The 12,597-nt window shown below is 43.5% G+C and overlaps 5 protein-coding genes across 5 annotated transcripts; 4 read left to right on the top strand and 1 right to left on the bottom strand.

The window, feature by feature from the left end:
• Nucleotides 1-3,547: 3,547 nt before the first annotated feature.
• On the bottom strand, nucleotides 3,548-4,433 carry O0I10_003446 (uncharacterized protein; the record flags this gene model as incomplete). The annotated part of the gene is made up of 3 exons (XM_058483517.1): nucleotides 3,548-3,631; nucleotides 3,703-3,759; nucleotides 3,831-4,433. The coding sequence occupies 3 exons, from the start codon at nucleotides 4,431-4,433 to the stop codon at nucleotides 3,548-3,550; spliced, it is 744 nt and encodes a 247-aa protein (XP_058345716.1).
• A 441-nt stretch (nucleotides 4,434-4,874) lies between these two features.
• On the top strand, nucleotides 4,875-7,030 carry O0I10_003445 (uncharacterized protein; the record flags this gene model as incomplete). Its single annotated transcript, XM_058483516.1, has 9 exons — nucleotides 4,875-5,012; nucleotides 5,118-5,273; nucleotides 5,369-5,449; nucleotides 5,505-5,630; nucleotides 5,698-5,737; nucleotides 5,791-6,116; nucleotides 6,179-6,578; nucleotides 6,637-6,808; nucleotides 6,880-7,030. 9 exons carry the CDS (start codon nucleotides 4,875-4,877, stop codon nucleotides 7,028-7,030), a joined length of 1,590 nt encoding a protein of 529 aa, XP_058345715.1.
• A 540-nt stretch (nucleotides 7,031-7,570) lies between these two features.
• On the top strand, nucleotides 7,571-9,067 carry O0I10_003444 (uncharacterized protein; the record flags this gene model as incomplete). Its single annotated transcript, XM_058483515.1, has 6 exons — nucleotides 7,571-7,841; nucleotides 7,965-8,302; nucleotides 8,378-8,586; nucleotides 8,661-8,706; nucleotides 8,771-8,891; nucleotides 8,946-9,067. 6 exons carry the CDS (start codon nucleotides 7,571-7,573, stop codon nucleotides 9,065-9,067), a joined length of 1,107 nt encoding a protein of 368 aa, XP_058345714.1.
• A 287-nt stretch (nucleotides 9,068-9,354) lies between these two features.
• On the top strand, nucleotides 9,355-10,692 carry O0I10_003443 (uncharacterized protein; the record flags this gene model as incomplete). The annotated part of the gene is made up of 4 exons (XM_058483514.1): nucleotides 9,355-9,621; nucleotides 9,687-10,109; nucleotides 10,183-10,526; nucleotides 10,599-10,692. 4 exons carry the CDS (start codon nucleotides 9,355-9,357, stop codon nucleotides 10,690-10,692), a joined length of 1,128 nt encoding a protein of 375 aa, XP_058345713.1.
• A 432-nt stretch (nucleotides 10,693-11,124) lies between these two features.
• On the top strand, nucleotides 11,125-12,180 carry O0I10_003442 (uncharacterized protein; the record flags this gene model as incomplete). The annotated part of the gene is made up of 2 exons (XM_058483513.1): nucleotides 11,125-11,209; nucleotides 11,273-12,180. The coding sequence occupies 2 exons, from the start codon at nucleotides 11,125-11,127 to the stop codon at nucleotides 12,178-12,180; spliced, it is 993 nt and encodes a 330-aa protein (XP_058345712.1).
• Nucleotides 12,181-12,597: the final 417 nt, after the last annotated feature.

The raw sequence follows: 12,597 nt of genomic DNA, 5'->3' as shown, positions 1-12,597 counted from the left end.
ACTTGAGAAAAATCTATTTGAGTTCCAGGTCTTCCACTCCCATCCTCTTGCCTCTTTCCTCCCATTCTCAATCGTTGCCCCATTCAAGTGCAACTACCATTTGCGAACGATTGTCCTGCTTCAACCCATCATGTCAAGCCTACAACTGTCTTGTTCCGATTGCGTTCGCCTGAATGGCAAGTCCATGGCGTGTACACAATCTTCTTTTCACTCAACTACAACACACGCTCTTACACACTCCTCTGTCACGATCAATCGTTACAGCATTCATTGCAGCAGCCTACCTTGCAGCCTTCTTTATGCGAACAGCAGATAGCCATTGTATTGAAGCAGCTTTATTTACGCGTAGCAACGTGATTTAGTACGTACGGATTCCTATGGATGATACCATATCAGCTATCAACTATTCTATGCCATATGAACTTTCTTCATCTGGTTGAGCTGCGATAGAAAATGACCAAGGAAGTGGTTGACCAACAGCCGGATGGAAGAGGAAGGGATGTCATCAAGCGATCACGGGAGTTCTTTGAATCAACGTGTTGGACTTGCAATGGTTATGGATGGATGGATGGATGGGTGCAGCCAAGCACAGTGATTGGCGACCCTGAAATGTCGTCAGCAGGAAGGATGGATCATGTTACCTGGATACGGTTGATGATGATGATGGTTTGGATGGCATGGATCAGAGAGCTTCTATCTTTGACGAAAGGCGGTTTGCCGACATGGTTGAAGTATTGGAGTCAAGGCACGTACAGCAGCTAGTTTACAATCATGGATAACGATGTTTATGATGGCGGCAACCAAGGATGCAACGACACAATGATTCCCGCTGCTATGTAATCCACTTGGTTCGTTTCTGGAATGAAAGGGAGGAAGGCTTTTGAATGGGAGGGATCTCCTACATCGTTGTATCAAGACACCTTGCTCCTTTTGTCACATCGCATTCGTTGAAGTTTCCTTGTTCATACGTTGATAGACGATAGGCAGTGGCATTTCTCAGCGGGCTGTACACAGGTTTAAATAGACGCTTTTGTTTTCAACAATAATAAACCCATAGTAATGGCACACAACAATAGTCCCTCGCGCTCGATTGTAAAATTAGGAGATATTGACGTCTTTATGTTTTTACTATGCTTTACTAGCGATGCTATATGAAAGAGTTGTTTGTTCATTGTCAAGTAGCCGAAGATGCAGAACAACGACTTGTTTTTGAAACTTCGGTCGCAGATATTCTTGATTCCTTCGAACTTTTCATCCTCACAGCCTGATACGTGCTTCAAGTGCTCCAATGCAATCGTGTACAAGAGTTTCACAGTATTATCATGTCGCCCGTGTTCCAGCTTTTGAATTGAGTTGGATTGCGAACATAGAAAAACGCCCAGTGCTGCCAACGGGTTAAGTTGCTCTGATGATATATGATCAACCAACGTGTCCCAAAAATGGCTCACAACGTCCTTTGCAAAAGGTAAGTCATCACATGAAGCTGCCTTGCTCAATATGGACATGGTTATGTTGGTAACGCCGATAATAAGCATGATTGGTAATTTGTTGTAGTCATGGAAGATGGCCATGTACTCATGTCACCTACAAAGTAGTCTCAATTTCCCATCAGTCCAGGCATTCGTTTAATACATAAGTGGTGGTTATACCTACCCCAAAGGGCTCATCAAGGAACCCAGCGTAAAGCAATGAAGTAAGCTACATAGACGAAAACAAAAAAGATGAATGCATGAGTATCCTCGTTTTGGGGAGCACATAATAAAGAATGCCCTTGAGACTTACCAAAGGCCATTGTTGATGATGAAATGCATACAGGTAGAAAGAAAGGGTGTATGGTAGTGTTGATGCAAAGAGCCTTGTTATATATGATTGGGCGTGGGGATTGTTGTCATGATTGATCAAGCTGATAAAGTGGTCAAGCATCTTGGAGTAATGGAAAATCAAGACTGATAAATCCACCTGCTGCTTAAAAGGTGATTTTTGTAGGTGACATAAGTATGTCCTGAACGAAGACCACCTTTCATATAGCATCACATTTACAACATAGTAAAAACATAAAGACGCCTGTATCTCCAAACTTTACAATCAAACGTGGGGTTTTTATTAGAGCAATGTGCTCGGCTTGGCCAACTGCACCTTGGATGCAAGTTTCACGATCAAGGTTGCCTATCCCAGATTTCGCAAATGTCGTCACCAGGCAAATTGGATCCGGGGGTCGACCTATTGACGACGAGCACAAGCATTTTTTGGCTGGTAGCGACATTGGTCAAAGCTGGGTTCACCCATGATGAACGTGAGACTTGGGGCAGTATATGCTTTCGACCCCGCCGAGCAACACTGTTCTATTAAAGACCCCACGTTTGATTGTAAAGTCTAGAGATACAGACACCTTCATATTTTACATATGCTGTAAGCGTCATGCTATATGAAAAGAGGTATTTGTTCATTGTCAATCGCCTCGCTCGTATTGGAGCCAAAGTTACAGAAAGACTTGTATGTGTCACAAAGCGAGGGGCAGAGTTGAATGGTTGATCCTATTGGTGGAGAGTGCATAATAGATTTCCCCTATATGCCTAGGGTAAGGTCCGCCTATGATAGCCCGTATGACATTCTTTCCTAGTTGACTATGTTATGGTTAATAACCCAAAATGATTGCTACATCCAAAAGTATCTTGTTTGAAATTGCATGAAGCTTGGGTCGCAATCCCGGTTTTCTTGTCTCGCAAGGTCGTCCATACATATGATCCATGATGCGCCTGTAATGTAGAAGTCATTTTGTATCAATCTCAGTTGATCTTATCCTTGCGATATCTGGTCGAATGGCAATGTCCTTTTTAAATTATGCATTCATTGGTGAACCCCCTGTTTCATATAAAGCAAGGCCACCAGTGTTTGGCCCTAGTGGAAAAGGTGATCAGCCATTTTACTACTCACATCATGACTCACCCACGGTACACTTTTTATGCCGGCGGCAGAGAGAACAAGTAGACCATGCATCAATGTGATAGGAAAGAGCGATGCTTTGATTCTAGATACTTGTGCGGATAGGTGGATGATGCTCAACAACATTGAGAAGATACAATAGCTCCAGCCATATACATGATCTAGGCTTATCTCATTTACATATTACGAGACTCAACTTCCACAACAAAACTCTTTGCCATACAAGCAATTTGCTGATCTCTTGTATAAAAGTTTCAATGGCGATCCCAATATCCGTATCACTGCTGAACAAGCATTGTAACATCCATTCTTTATTAAGACCTCAATCCAGGTTTTGTCTTCGATGACTTGATTTCCACAAATGAAAACATCCTTATCTTTATGGCTGCTGTGCAATGTATTGTAAACATTTCAACAATTACTGTCACTCTAAAGCTTAGCGAGGGTAACCTAGCAACCAACAACAGCGCCTAGCGACCTACATAAATTGATCACGAGTAAATTAGCACGTGGTAGTAATCGGAAGAGTGCCGAAGGATATTTTTGGGTTACCTTTCCCAAGGATGCACAAAGTGGGCGAAGGAGGCGGGGGGGCGGAAGGCATTTAATTGTCATCTTGCATGAGGTTGAATTCAACAATGAAAAAGGTGGTCATGTCATCTCGTGTCTTTGCATAATATCGAAGCGGCTATGTAATCATCATCATCCCGTTTCAGTGACATACAATGAATACGCAACACAATGAAATCATTTTCTTACTTGTCCATCCCAATACTTGAGAACATCGACATCCAACATGGGCAAGTGTACCACAAACTATGCAAACAACCACATTCATGAGAAAATGCAATGGAAGTGCGTCAATACCAACAACATTTGCAGCTGACCTTATTGAAATCAATGTAAGGATTGGTGAAGAGCATACTCCACACTTGATCAGGTTTCACAGCAACATCTTGGCGATGGGCAGCATTGGCAAAGTAAGCCCGACGTTGCGTGGCGTCTGTCAGGCCTTGTGCGACACTTGAAACATCCTCGTTTATGGCCGAGCGACTGGATTCTTTTGCTACAATGTCCAAATCGGCATGTTGGACTTGAAGTCGATTCATGGTGACCACCAATGGCGAAAAAGCACGAGGTTGAGATGCGTACAAGTTGGCTTCCAATCCCGGATCGAACCAATGGGCAAACCGTAGTGCTAAGCTTGTACCCGTGGGCAGCCGTAAAGCTCGCTCAAATTGATTGCCGAATAAGATATCATCTGTTGTCATTCCTTGTAAAAGAAATTTGCCGGTTATTGCTATGCAGAATGCATTGTTGTTGTTGTTGATTTGGTCGAGGAGAGTGGAAGGAGGCTCATGATCGCGGATATGAACGCTGATAAATCCGTCAAATGAATCATTTTGTACTGCAGTGGGTTGTGTAGCATTGATCGGGATTGGGTACAAGGTGTCGATCGAATTACCAACACGTACTTGAAGACGAGGCATGTTTAAAACCAAACAATGGTAACAATAAACATGGATAGGGAACGAAAGAGAGAGGAAGTTTATATGCGTGTGCGTGTGCGTGTGTGTGTATGTGTGTGCGCGCATGTATAAGGATGAATGTGATTGTTGTTTCAAACAGCTTTTACCTGATTTGACATAACAATGATATCACGCATATACACAAATCCATGGTAGCCAAGATGTTTATGGGTATGGACATCCTGTTCCTCTCCTCTTGGCATGATAGGCGATATGTACCAGGAGTTGTTGTTGATGTGCTGTGGAATCTTGCATACCCACCTATCGGTATATCCGGTACACATAAGTCCGCGCGCCTTATTTGTGGCCCTGCCCAGCGCACGCTCTGCATACAGGTATAAAAAGGGGAGGTCCCCTCTTGGACCATTGAAAAGTGAAGGAGAAACATCTAACTACAATACCATGTCCTCTTTAAACATTCTTTCTCTACTTGACAACAAGCATATTAACGCTTTCTTTGACAACCCATCCCGTGCCCAATCCGGCATTATTGCTGGCTCCGTTGCTATTGTTTCCCTCTGTGCTGCTTATTCACTTGGGGTAAATGATATTATAGAGAACAAAGGGAAGAATGATGACCCACCACTGACACCAAATCCCGTTTTTCATTTCTGTTTTCTTTCTTTGGCGGGATAATTATTCTAGTCGCGATTAAGAGGCAGCAACAATGGTGTGCCTTTGGTGCCATATACATTCCCAATCATTGGCTCTACCAGAGAATACCGAGATGATCCACAAGCTTTCATCGAAAAATGGACAGCCAAGCTTGGCCCAGTGTTCAGGGTGCATCTTTTTGGAAGGGCAAGTGTGGAAAAAGCGGGAAAAAGTGCGCGGTACATGGGTACCGGTAATCAAGCTTAGTCCTCAGGGGAGCTAACCTTAATTATCTATAACAGATTCATACAGTGGTCTCTGATCGCTATGTACGCGAGGTCTTCCTCAACAATGATTTCGATTTTCTCAAAGGCACCGGCAAGGTAATAAGTTTACATCATGGTTCCCTTATCACATGGAAGACTTATATGGCTTTAGCGTTTTGATACCTTGTTGTTGACCGATACAACATTGCAAGACGTTGATATCGAGGTATTCCGTATGGTGGTCATGAAGCACCTGACCAAGGAAATGAAGCACTACACCCCCCGTGTAGTAGAACATGTATGTGTCATGTGCTAAAATGATCCAGGGACCAGTTTTCTCATCATTAACACGTGTGAATATGTAGTTAACCGCTGGTGGTGATGAGAAGCTTGGTGATGCTAAAGGTGTGTGCATGTTACATCGGAGACTACCTGGAAACTAATTTTGCATTGTATAGAACCCAAGGAATTGGTACACTTATTCCCCTTGTTACAGCACATGGTCGCCAAGGCCAGTGCATCCATTTTTGTGGGCACCGAGCTTGCAGCTGACGATGCTGTCGTTGAAACATGCAAAAACATTGCAATTGATATTGGCAGTGAACTTGGCCCAAGCAGCTATATTATGGATGCATTCCCATCGCTAGCACGTTTGCGCATGTGGTATATCGGCAAGTACGGCAAGGCAATTAACAAGCATAGACAACATTTGCTCCACGCACTTGGCCCTGTCATTGATAAGCGTTTGGCTGCTGCCGAAAAGGGAGGCGATTGGGATAGACCTGTAAGTCCTTTTACAATCATTCAAGTGCTAAATCAATACTCATACTTGGTTTACTACTATAGCAAGATATTCTTCAAGATATCATTGAAACCATCAATCTCACTCTCGACAATCCAAAGCGCCACATCCTTCCTGTGAAATGGCTTCTTGCTCTATTTTTCGCTTCAATCCACACCACCAGCGAAAACTCAACCATCGTCCTTTATCGTATTATGCAAAATCCAGAGATCATTGACGTCTTGTTGGAAGAACAAAACGAGGTCCTCGAAAAGCACTATGGCACCAACATTGATTATAGTGACACCACCAAGTTGTTCACTGGTGAAGTGATCAAAGACTTGGTCAAGCTTGATAGTGTATGCCGTGAAGCCATGCGTTCTCGCAACTCATACCTTGAACTTCCTCACACATACGTTGGCAAATCTCGCATCACTTTGTCTTGTGGTGCTGTGATTGAACCAGGTATAATAACAGCTATACGTAACAACCTCTCAATAGATATTAACTTGATTCGTTTTAGGACACGATGTATTAATCAACATGTGGGGAAACCACCGTGATGCTAAGATTCAACGCGACACTATTGGTGATCATCATGACTTTAAGCCTTTCCGCTTTGTTGGTTTGGATCGTCAATCAACAAAGATTGGTGATGATTTCCTCATGTTTGGTCAAGGACGTCATGCATGCCCGTAAGTAGATTCCTATGATGGCTACATACATTATCCACATCCATTGCTCAACTATTGCTGAATCAATGTAGTGGTCGCTGGTTCGCAATCCAGGAAATCAAAACCATTGTATCTGTGCTCATCCGGTACTACAAGCTTACCCCCAAGGGTCCCATTACCTTCCCTACACATCCTCGTATGCCCATGCCCGCTGGTGAAGTCATTATCCAAAGGAGAGAATAGATCATTCCACCAACTATATATAATGTATGTATTATGCATCGATAACATGTATTCAAATAAACCATCTTTATTGTATTGGTAAAGTGGTTGCCATGGATTCCTATAACCGGCTACTCTTATGTACATCTTCCCGCTGTGCATTGTTACTTGTTGGGATGTTCGTATCGACTCATACTTGACTTGCCGCCCTCATCTGTGAAAGTCGCTTTGCTTCTCTCTATGATCAATGATTAGGAAGAACGCCACGAAATTCCAAAAGAATGACGCCAAATGATTGTTGGCATACCAAAACGTAAAATGCATTATGAGTGGATCTTCAACTTGGCTATCCCCAAACATTGAATTGATAAGCAATAAGCGTTTATTACCAGAAGACGCAATAGCAGCTATTAATAATTGTGGCTCTTGGTGTTTGTGTGAGTGAGTAGCACCAAGTTTGGGAATCTGAGTTGATGCAATGAATGGATATTTAACACAGCACATGCAGAGAGGCTCATTTACCCAGCTTTCCAGCTACTTTTATTTCACCACCATATCTTTATGGACTATTCGAAACGTCTCAATGAGCTTATTGAACTATGCCAAGACACGTGGGTTACATTACAGCAGCGGGAGCAGCAACATGAGCGCAACCTATCGACAGGACTTTTGCATCAAGCAACACACGACTTGCATCTCGGCATCAAGAAGCTCGTGCAACTCCAGAATGAAGTCGATGAGAAGAGTGCGGTAGTCGAGGATTCGACATGGACTGAAAGGACTGAGAGGACCATGGAGGATGTACGACGTCAACTACAGCGTGCTACTGCTGGTAAGTTCATTATTGGGTTGTGTGTATGGGTGTGTGTGTTGGGCCATTCTTCCTCCTCCTTTAGAGGGGTTTCTTCTTTTCGAGGAATGCTGAGTTTGCCATGTGTCACATTCCCACCAGTAGTATTGTCGGATAGCAACAATGCATCATCATCATCATCATCACAACAACCATCGACGACATCAACACTATTGACACCACCTATGAAGTTATCAGCAACACAATCAACTCCCGCATTAACGAGTAGTACTGCATCCGTATCAACTACAATGTCATCTTCACCGCCGCTACTGCTTTTACCAGAACGATCGGTTGGTTCCAGCGCATCATCCATCTCGTCAAGCATTATCAACTCTCAGATACCCGAGGAACAAGACCCATTGCATGATCATCCAAAACCATCATCCTCCACCAATACACAAAACACTGAAGAACGCTCATTTGGAAGACGTTCTATCCATGTAAGCATTGAGAAGGTGAAAGAAGAAGTATGACATGTCATATGATAACACAAAGTATACATACACCAAACATAGGCAGAAGAATGGCCACCAGTACAACCTTCTACTTCTACAGCACGACGTCTTCGGATGCTACCACTATTCAAGGGGCTACAATCCACACGATCCACGCCATTACCAGGTGCTCAGGCGCAAATCAATTTCTTCAAAGATGATAACGAAGGCCGTAAAGAGATTTTTGCGTGTGATGCCATCGTCAATCAGCCCATCAGGATAGGTGTAGGGTAAGTGAGAGAGAGACAACAAGTGTCATATACTTACTTGATGATGCTAACATGGTTTATTGGTTTGGATGTAGATATGGAAGCTATATCTGCTATAGTTGTACAGTGCTCAGTGATAAGGTAACAAGGATTGTGTGTGGATGACTACATGACAAGAGGCTCAACAATGCTATTCGTGATTTAGGGACCACCCATTTCAGTACGTAAACGATACTCGGATTTTGTTGAATTGCGAGAAGAGCTTGTGAGACGGTATCCACGATTGAAGAGTAGTATTCCCAAGCTGCCTCCGAAGAAGGTGGTTGGTAAGTCATTTGCATGAGTTATCCATGTTCACTTGTACTGATGTCATTTTATAGGCAAGTTCACACCAGCATTTGTGGAGCAACGACGCCGCGATTTAGAGTACTTTTTCAAGTATGTCGTGCTGCATCCCACTCTTGGAACCAGTCCTATCGTCACTCAATGGATCGCACCTTGATTACTATGTATCTATATCAACTTTATAATTTCATTTGTTCTTGTACCCTGTACTTGTTTTTGAGTATAATGCCCATGTTCATATTTATTGCATAAACTTGATGGTTTCTCATTGAATCATGTTGCTAGGTTATGTAAATGGGCAATTGGAGTGAGGGGATACGGAGTGCGCCATACATGGTAAATTTTCAGCATAGTCCACTTGCGGCATTCGGCTCGCGCTTTTCATCTTCCCCACACACACACACGCACCTACGTACCGGCTTTCTTTACACTTGCTCAACGTTCATGGATCTTGATTCTTCTTTGGACGATATTATCGCAAAGCGTGGCAAATCACGGCCCCAGCCTCGATCACAGACATCGCAGCGACGTCCTACACCATCGTCACGTCGACCACCCACTTCCACAGGGTCAACGAGGTACAGCTCCAACGATAGCAGCCGATTAGGAAGAAACACGCACCATGCCATCCATCCAAAGTCAAAAACTATCACCAAGTCATCGAGTGGGTCTTCAATTTTGAAGCGTATCAATCCAGTACCTGGAGGAGGAGTAAGCAGCATCTGGTTCGATCCCACCAAGTAGAAGCTTGCATTGACCTCATTGTGAATATATAGTTTGTCACCAAAAAGCCCATCTCCACCTCATCGCTTGCCAACCGCCTTGGACCAAAGAGCACAACACAGCAATCGAGCAGCAGCAGTGGTAGCAGCAGACTCGATCCAGCCAAGATCGTCATCACCAAGTCAACAGGACGTCGAGGAGGAAACGAGGACATCAATGATCATCATCCTCGATATGCTTCACCGGTAGCTCGGCATGATAGACGAGATTATGGTGGATCTTCATCATCAGGATTAATGGACACTTCACCCACCATGATCACATCATCACATCGTCAACAACAGCCATCCTCTTTCAATATTCGTGGGTTATCAGGCACTGGTAGCGGCAATGGATTATCTATTCGTGGTGAAGCAGGACCTAGCACTGTGTTGATTAGCAACTTGGATCCTGGTGCCAACGCAGAAGATGTCAAGGTAGGGAGGTTGATATACAATGAATGTGAAGGGAGACATGATGGTTGATTGTGTGTGCATTTTATTACATTAGACGGCATGCTTACAGTTTGGCAAAGTGTATCGCACTGAAGTGCTATTGGATGCATCAGGTCGCTCATTTGGCGAAGCTGAAGTCGAGTTTGCTACCAAGGCAGCTGCATTGGAATGTATTCGAAAGTTGGACAATGAGATTGCAGATGGTCGTATCTTGCGTGCTGTTTTAAGAGATCGTCCTCCAGCTCCTCTACAACAACCACCACCACCACCTCGTATGCATCCTCATCCTCATCATCATCCTCATCCACCCTCGCCAGCACCTCCAATGGGTCATTTTGCTACACAAACATTGCGATCGGTGATAGCTCCTACCCGCTCCGGGTACACATCTGCAGCAAGGTAATCAGCATTTCAAACAATATGTCCCTTGATTGAATGGTTCTAACATTGTATTTGTATATGTATATATAGTGCAACAGGCAAATTATACTCGGATCAAATGATGCAACAACCACCCCATCACGACTATGCTCGATTCCCACCCCCACAACCAAGACGATATTGATGCTTGTAGTTTTTCCTTTTGCATTCTCATGCTTGACTTTAGTATATAAATAAATAAAAAAAAACGATAGGATTATCACCAAAACACACACACACACATAATGGATCAGCATTGCTCATTGTATTCCTCCTATGTATCGGCTCTTTCGACCATGACCCTTTGTCTCAAAGATAATAATGCACACTTGGTTTTAGTGGTGGTGATGGTGCGACGCTCACAATGTGCTTGTGTCTTTGTCTCTTGGTGTGGAGATTGATGAAGCTTGGATTAAACAATAGCAACGTATCGCGTCTCTTTGTCGCCATTCATTGTCCATGGACACTGATTCGTATATAAGCGCTGTATGCATGGGATGAATCACTTTACACCTCTTCCATTCCTTACATACATCCCATCAATTACTCTCATTTTCATACATCTGTTATCATCATTATGCGTTGTCAGCAATGCACTACGAAGGAACAACACGAGCAATTTCATCAAAGGTCAACTACGTTGAGGTTCAATGCTATAGGAGGTATGACAAATGCATCCATAATGTTAAAGAGATGTGTGTATTAAACTTGATATCGATATAAAGGATGGTCTAAGTCGGTGAACCGTCTCAAGGATGGCGATTTCCACTGCTTGTGTGGTGAATTCCACAGTCGGAGACCTGATGAAATACGAAATCATGCAAACTCTTGTATCAACGTACCAAATCGCCTACGACCTTCCTCACGACGTTCGAAAAGAATTGCTCGCCGTAGTGCAGCTGCTCCTTATCCTCCTCGTACGCCTTCGCCTCAACAAACACAAGTTGGTGGTCCTCGTGCTGAAGCGAGTAGTAGTACAGGCTCATCGCAGCAGCAACAACAACAACAAGCTGGGACACCTCCTGCTCAAACCAGTGGATCAGCTTCATCGCAACAATCAACACCACCACCACCACAAGAATCAAGTTCGGCCACTGAAACAAATCGACCCGTTTCATCGCAACCACTACCACAACAACAACAAGAGCGCTTTTCTTCTGCTGAAGCAAGTGGCTCTAGTACAACATTGCATGCTCCCATACCACCACAACAAGAAGAAGCTTTATCCTATGATGGGGATGGTGAATTAAGCAGCCATGGCTCTTTTGATACTGCATACGAAGGTGAAGCTGTTCCTACGCCACCCCTTCACACGCCACCCCCTCAAGTCCCTCCATTGACTGAGGAAGGACAAGCTGAAGTAGCCCGTATCAGAGAAATGCTTGTCCAATTGATCACTTCAGACTATCGTAGAGTGGAGGATCTTCCTGAAGAGGATGTGATGGTATCATTTGACGTACGACTTGAGGGATTAAGAACACCTGCTCTACGAAGCACTCTTGATGTCACCCGACATGGCACCAATGTTGACACTTTGGCGAGGATGATCTATGGTATTGTGGATGGCGTTCCTGGTGGCACTCTCCAAAATCTTCGTATCCGTTATTATCCTTCGCATTGCTTAATCAATTAGATTTTGGTTCCTTTGTTGTTGATGTAAACACAATCACCCGTAGTACCCCAAATAAAGTCACTTGAGTATATCCATAGCACCCGTTACGCGTAGTCCCTCTCTTTTAGAAAGAGCTATCGTATGATCCAATGATTGACCATGAAAATGTGTATACATGCGCGGGAAAGAATGTGGTGTTTTCATTTCGTTTTGGGTTGTTTGTTGTATTACAATGGTGACAGCTACGAAAAAAAAAGAAAAAAAACATTTTGGGGATTTTTGTCGATATATAAGTGTAAATGACCAGAAACGGATGTTGTCTATGATGAAGAAAGAAATAAAAGACAGGTGTGTGTTGTGTTGTGTTGAGTGTGTGTGTGTGTGTGTGGAAGAGAAAAAGGGACGTGACATACAGCAAAAAGAAAAAAGGAAAGAATA

The sequence above is a fragment of the Lichtheimia ornata genome, assembly GCF_029851405.1.
Source record: "Lichtheimia ornata isolate CBS 291.66 chromosome Unknown scaffold00011, whole genome shotgun sequence".
NCBI classification, from domain to species: domain Eukaryota; kingdom Fungi; phylum Mucoromycota; class Mucoromycetes; order Mucorales; family Lichtheimiaceae; genus Lichtheimia; species Lichtheimia ornata.
This window is presented reverse-complemented; position numbering and strand designations above follow the sequence as displayed.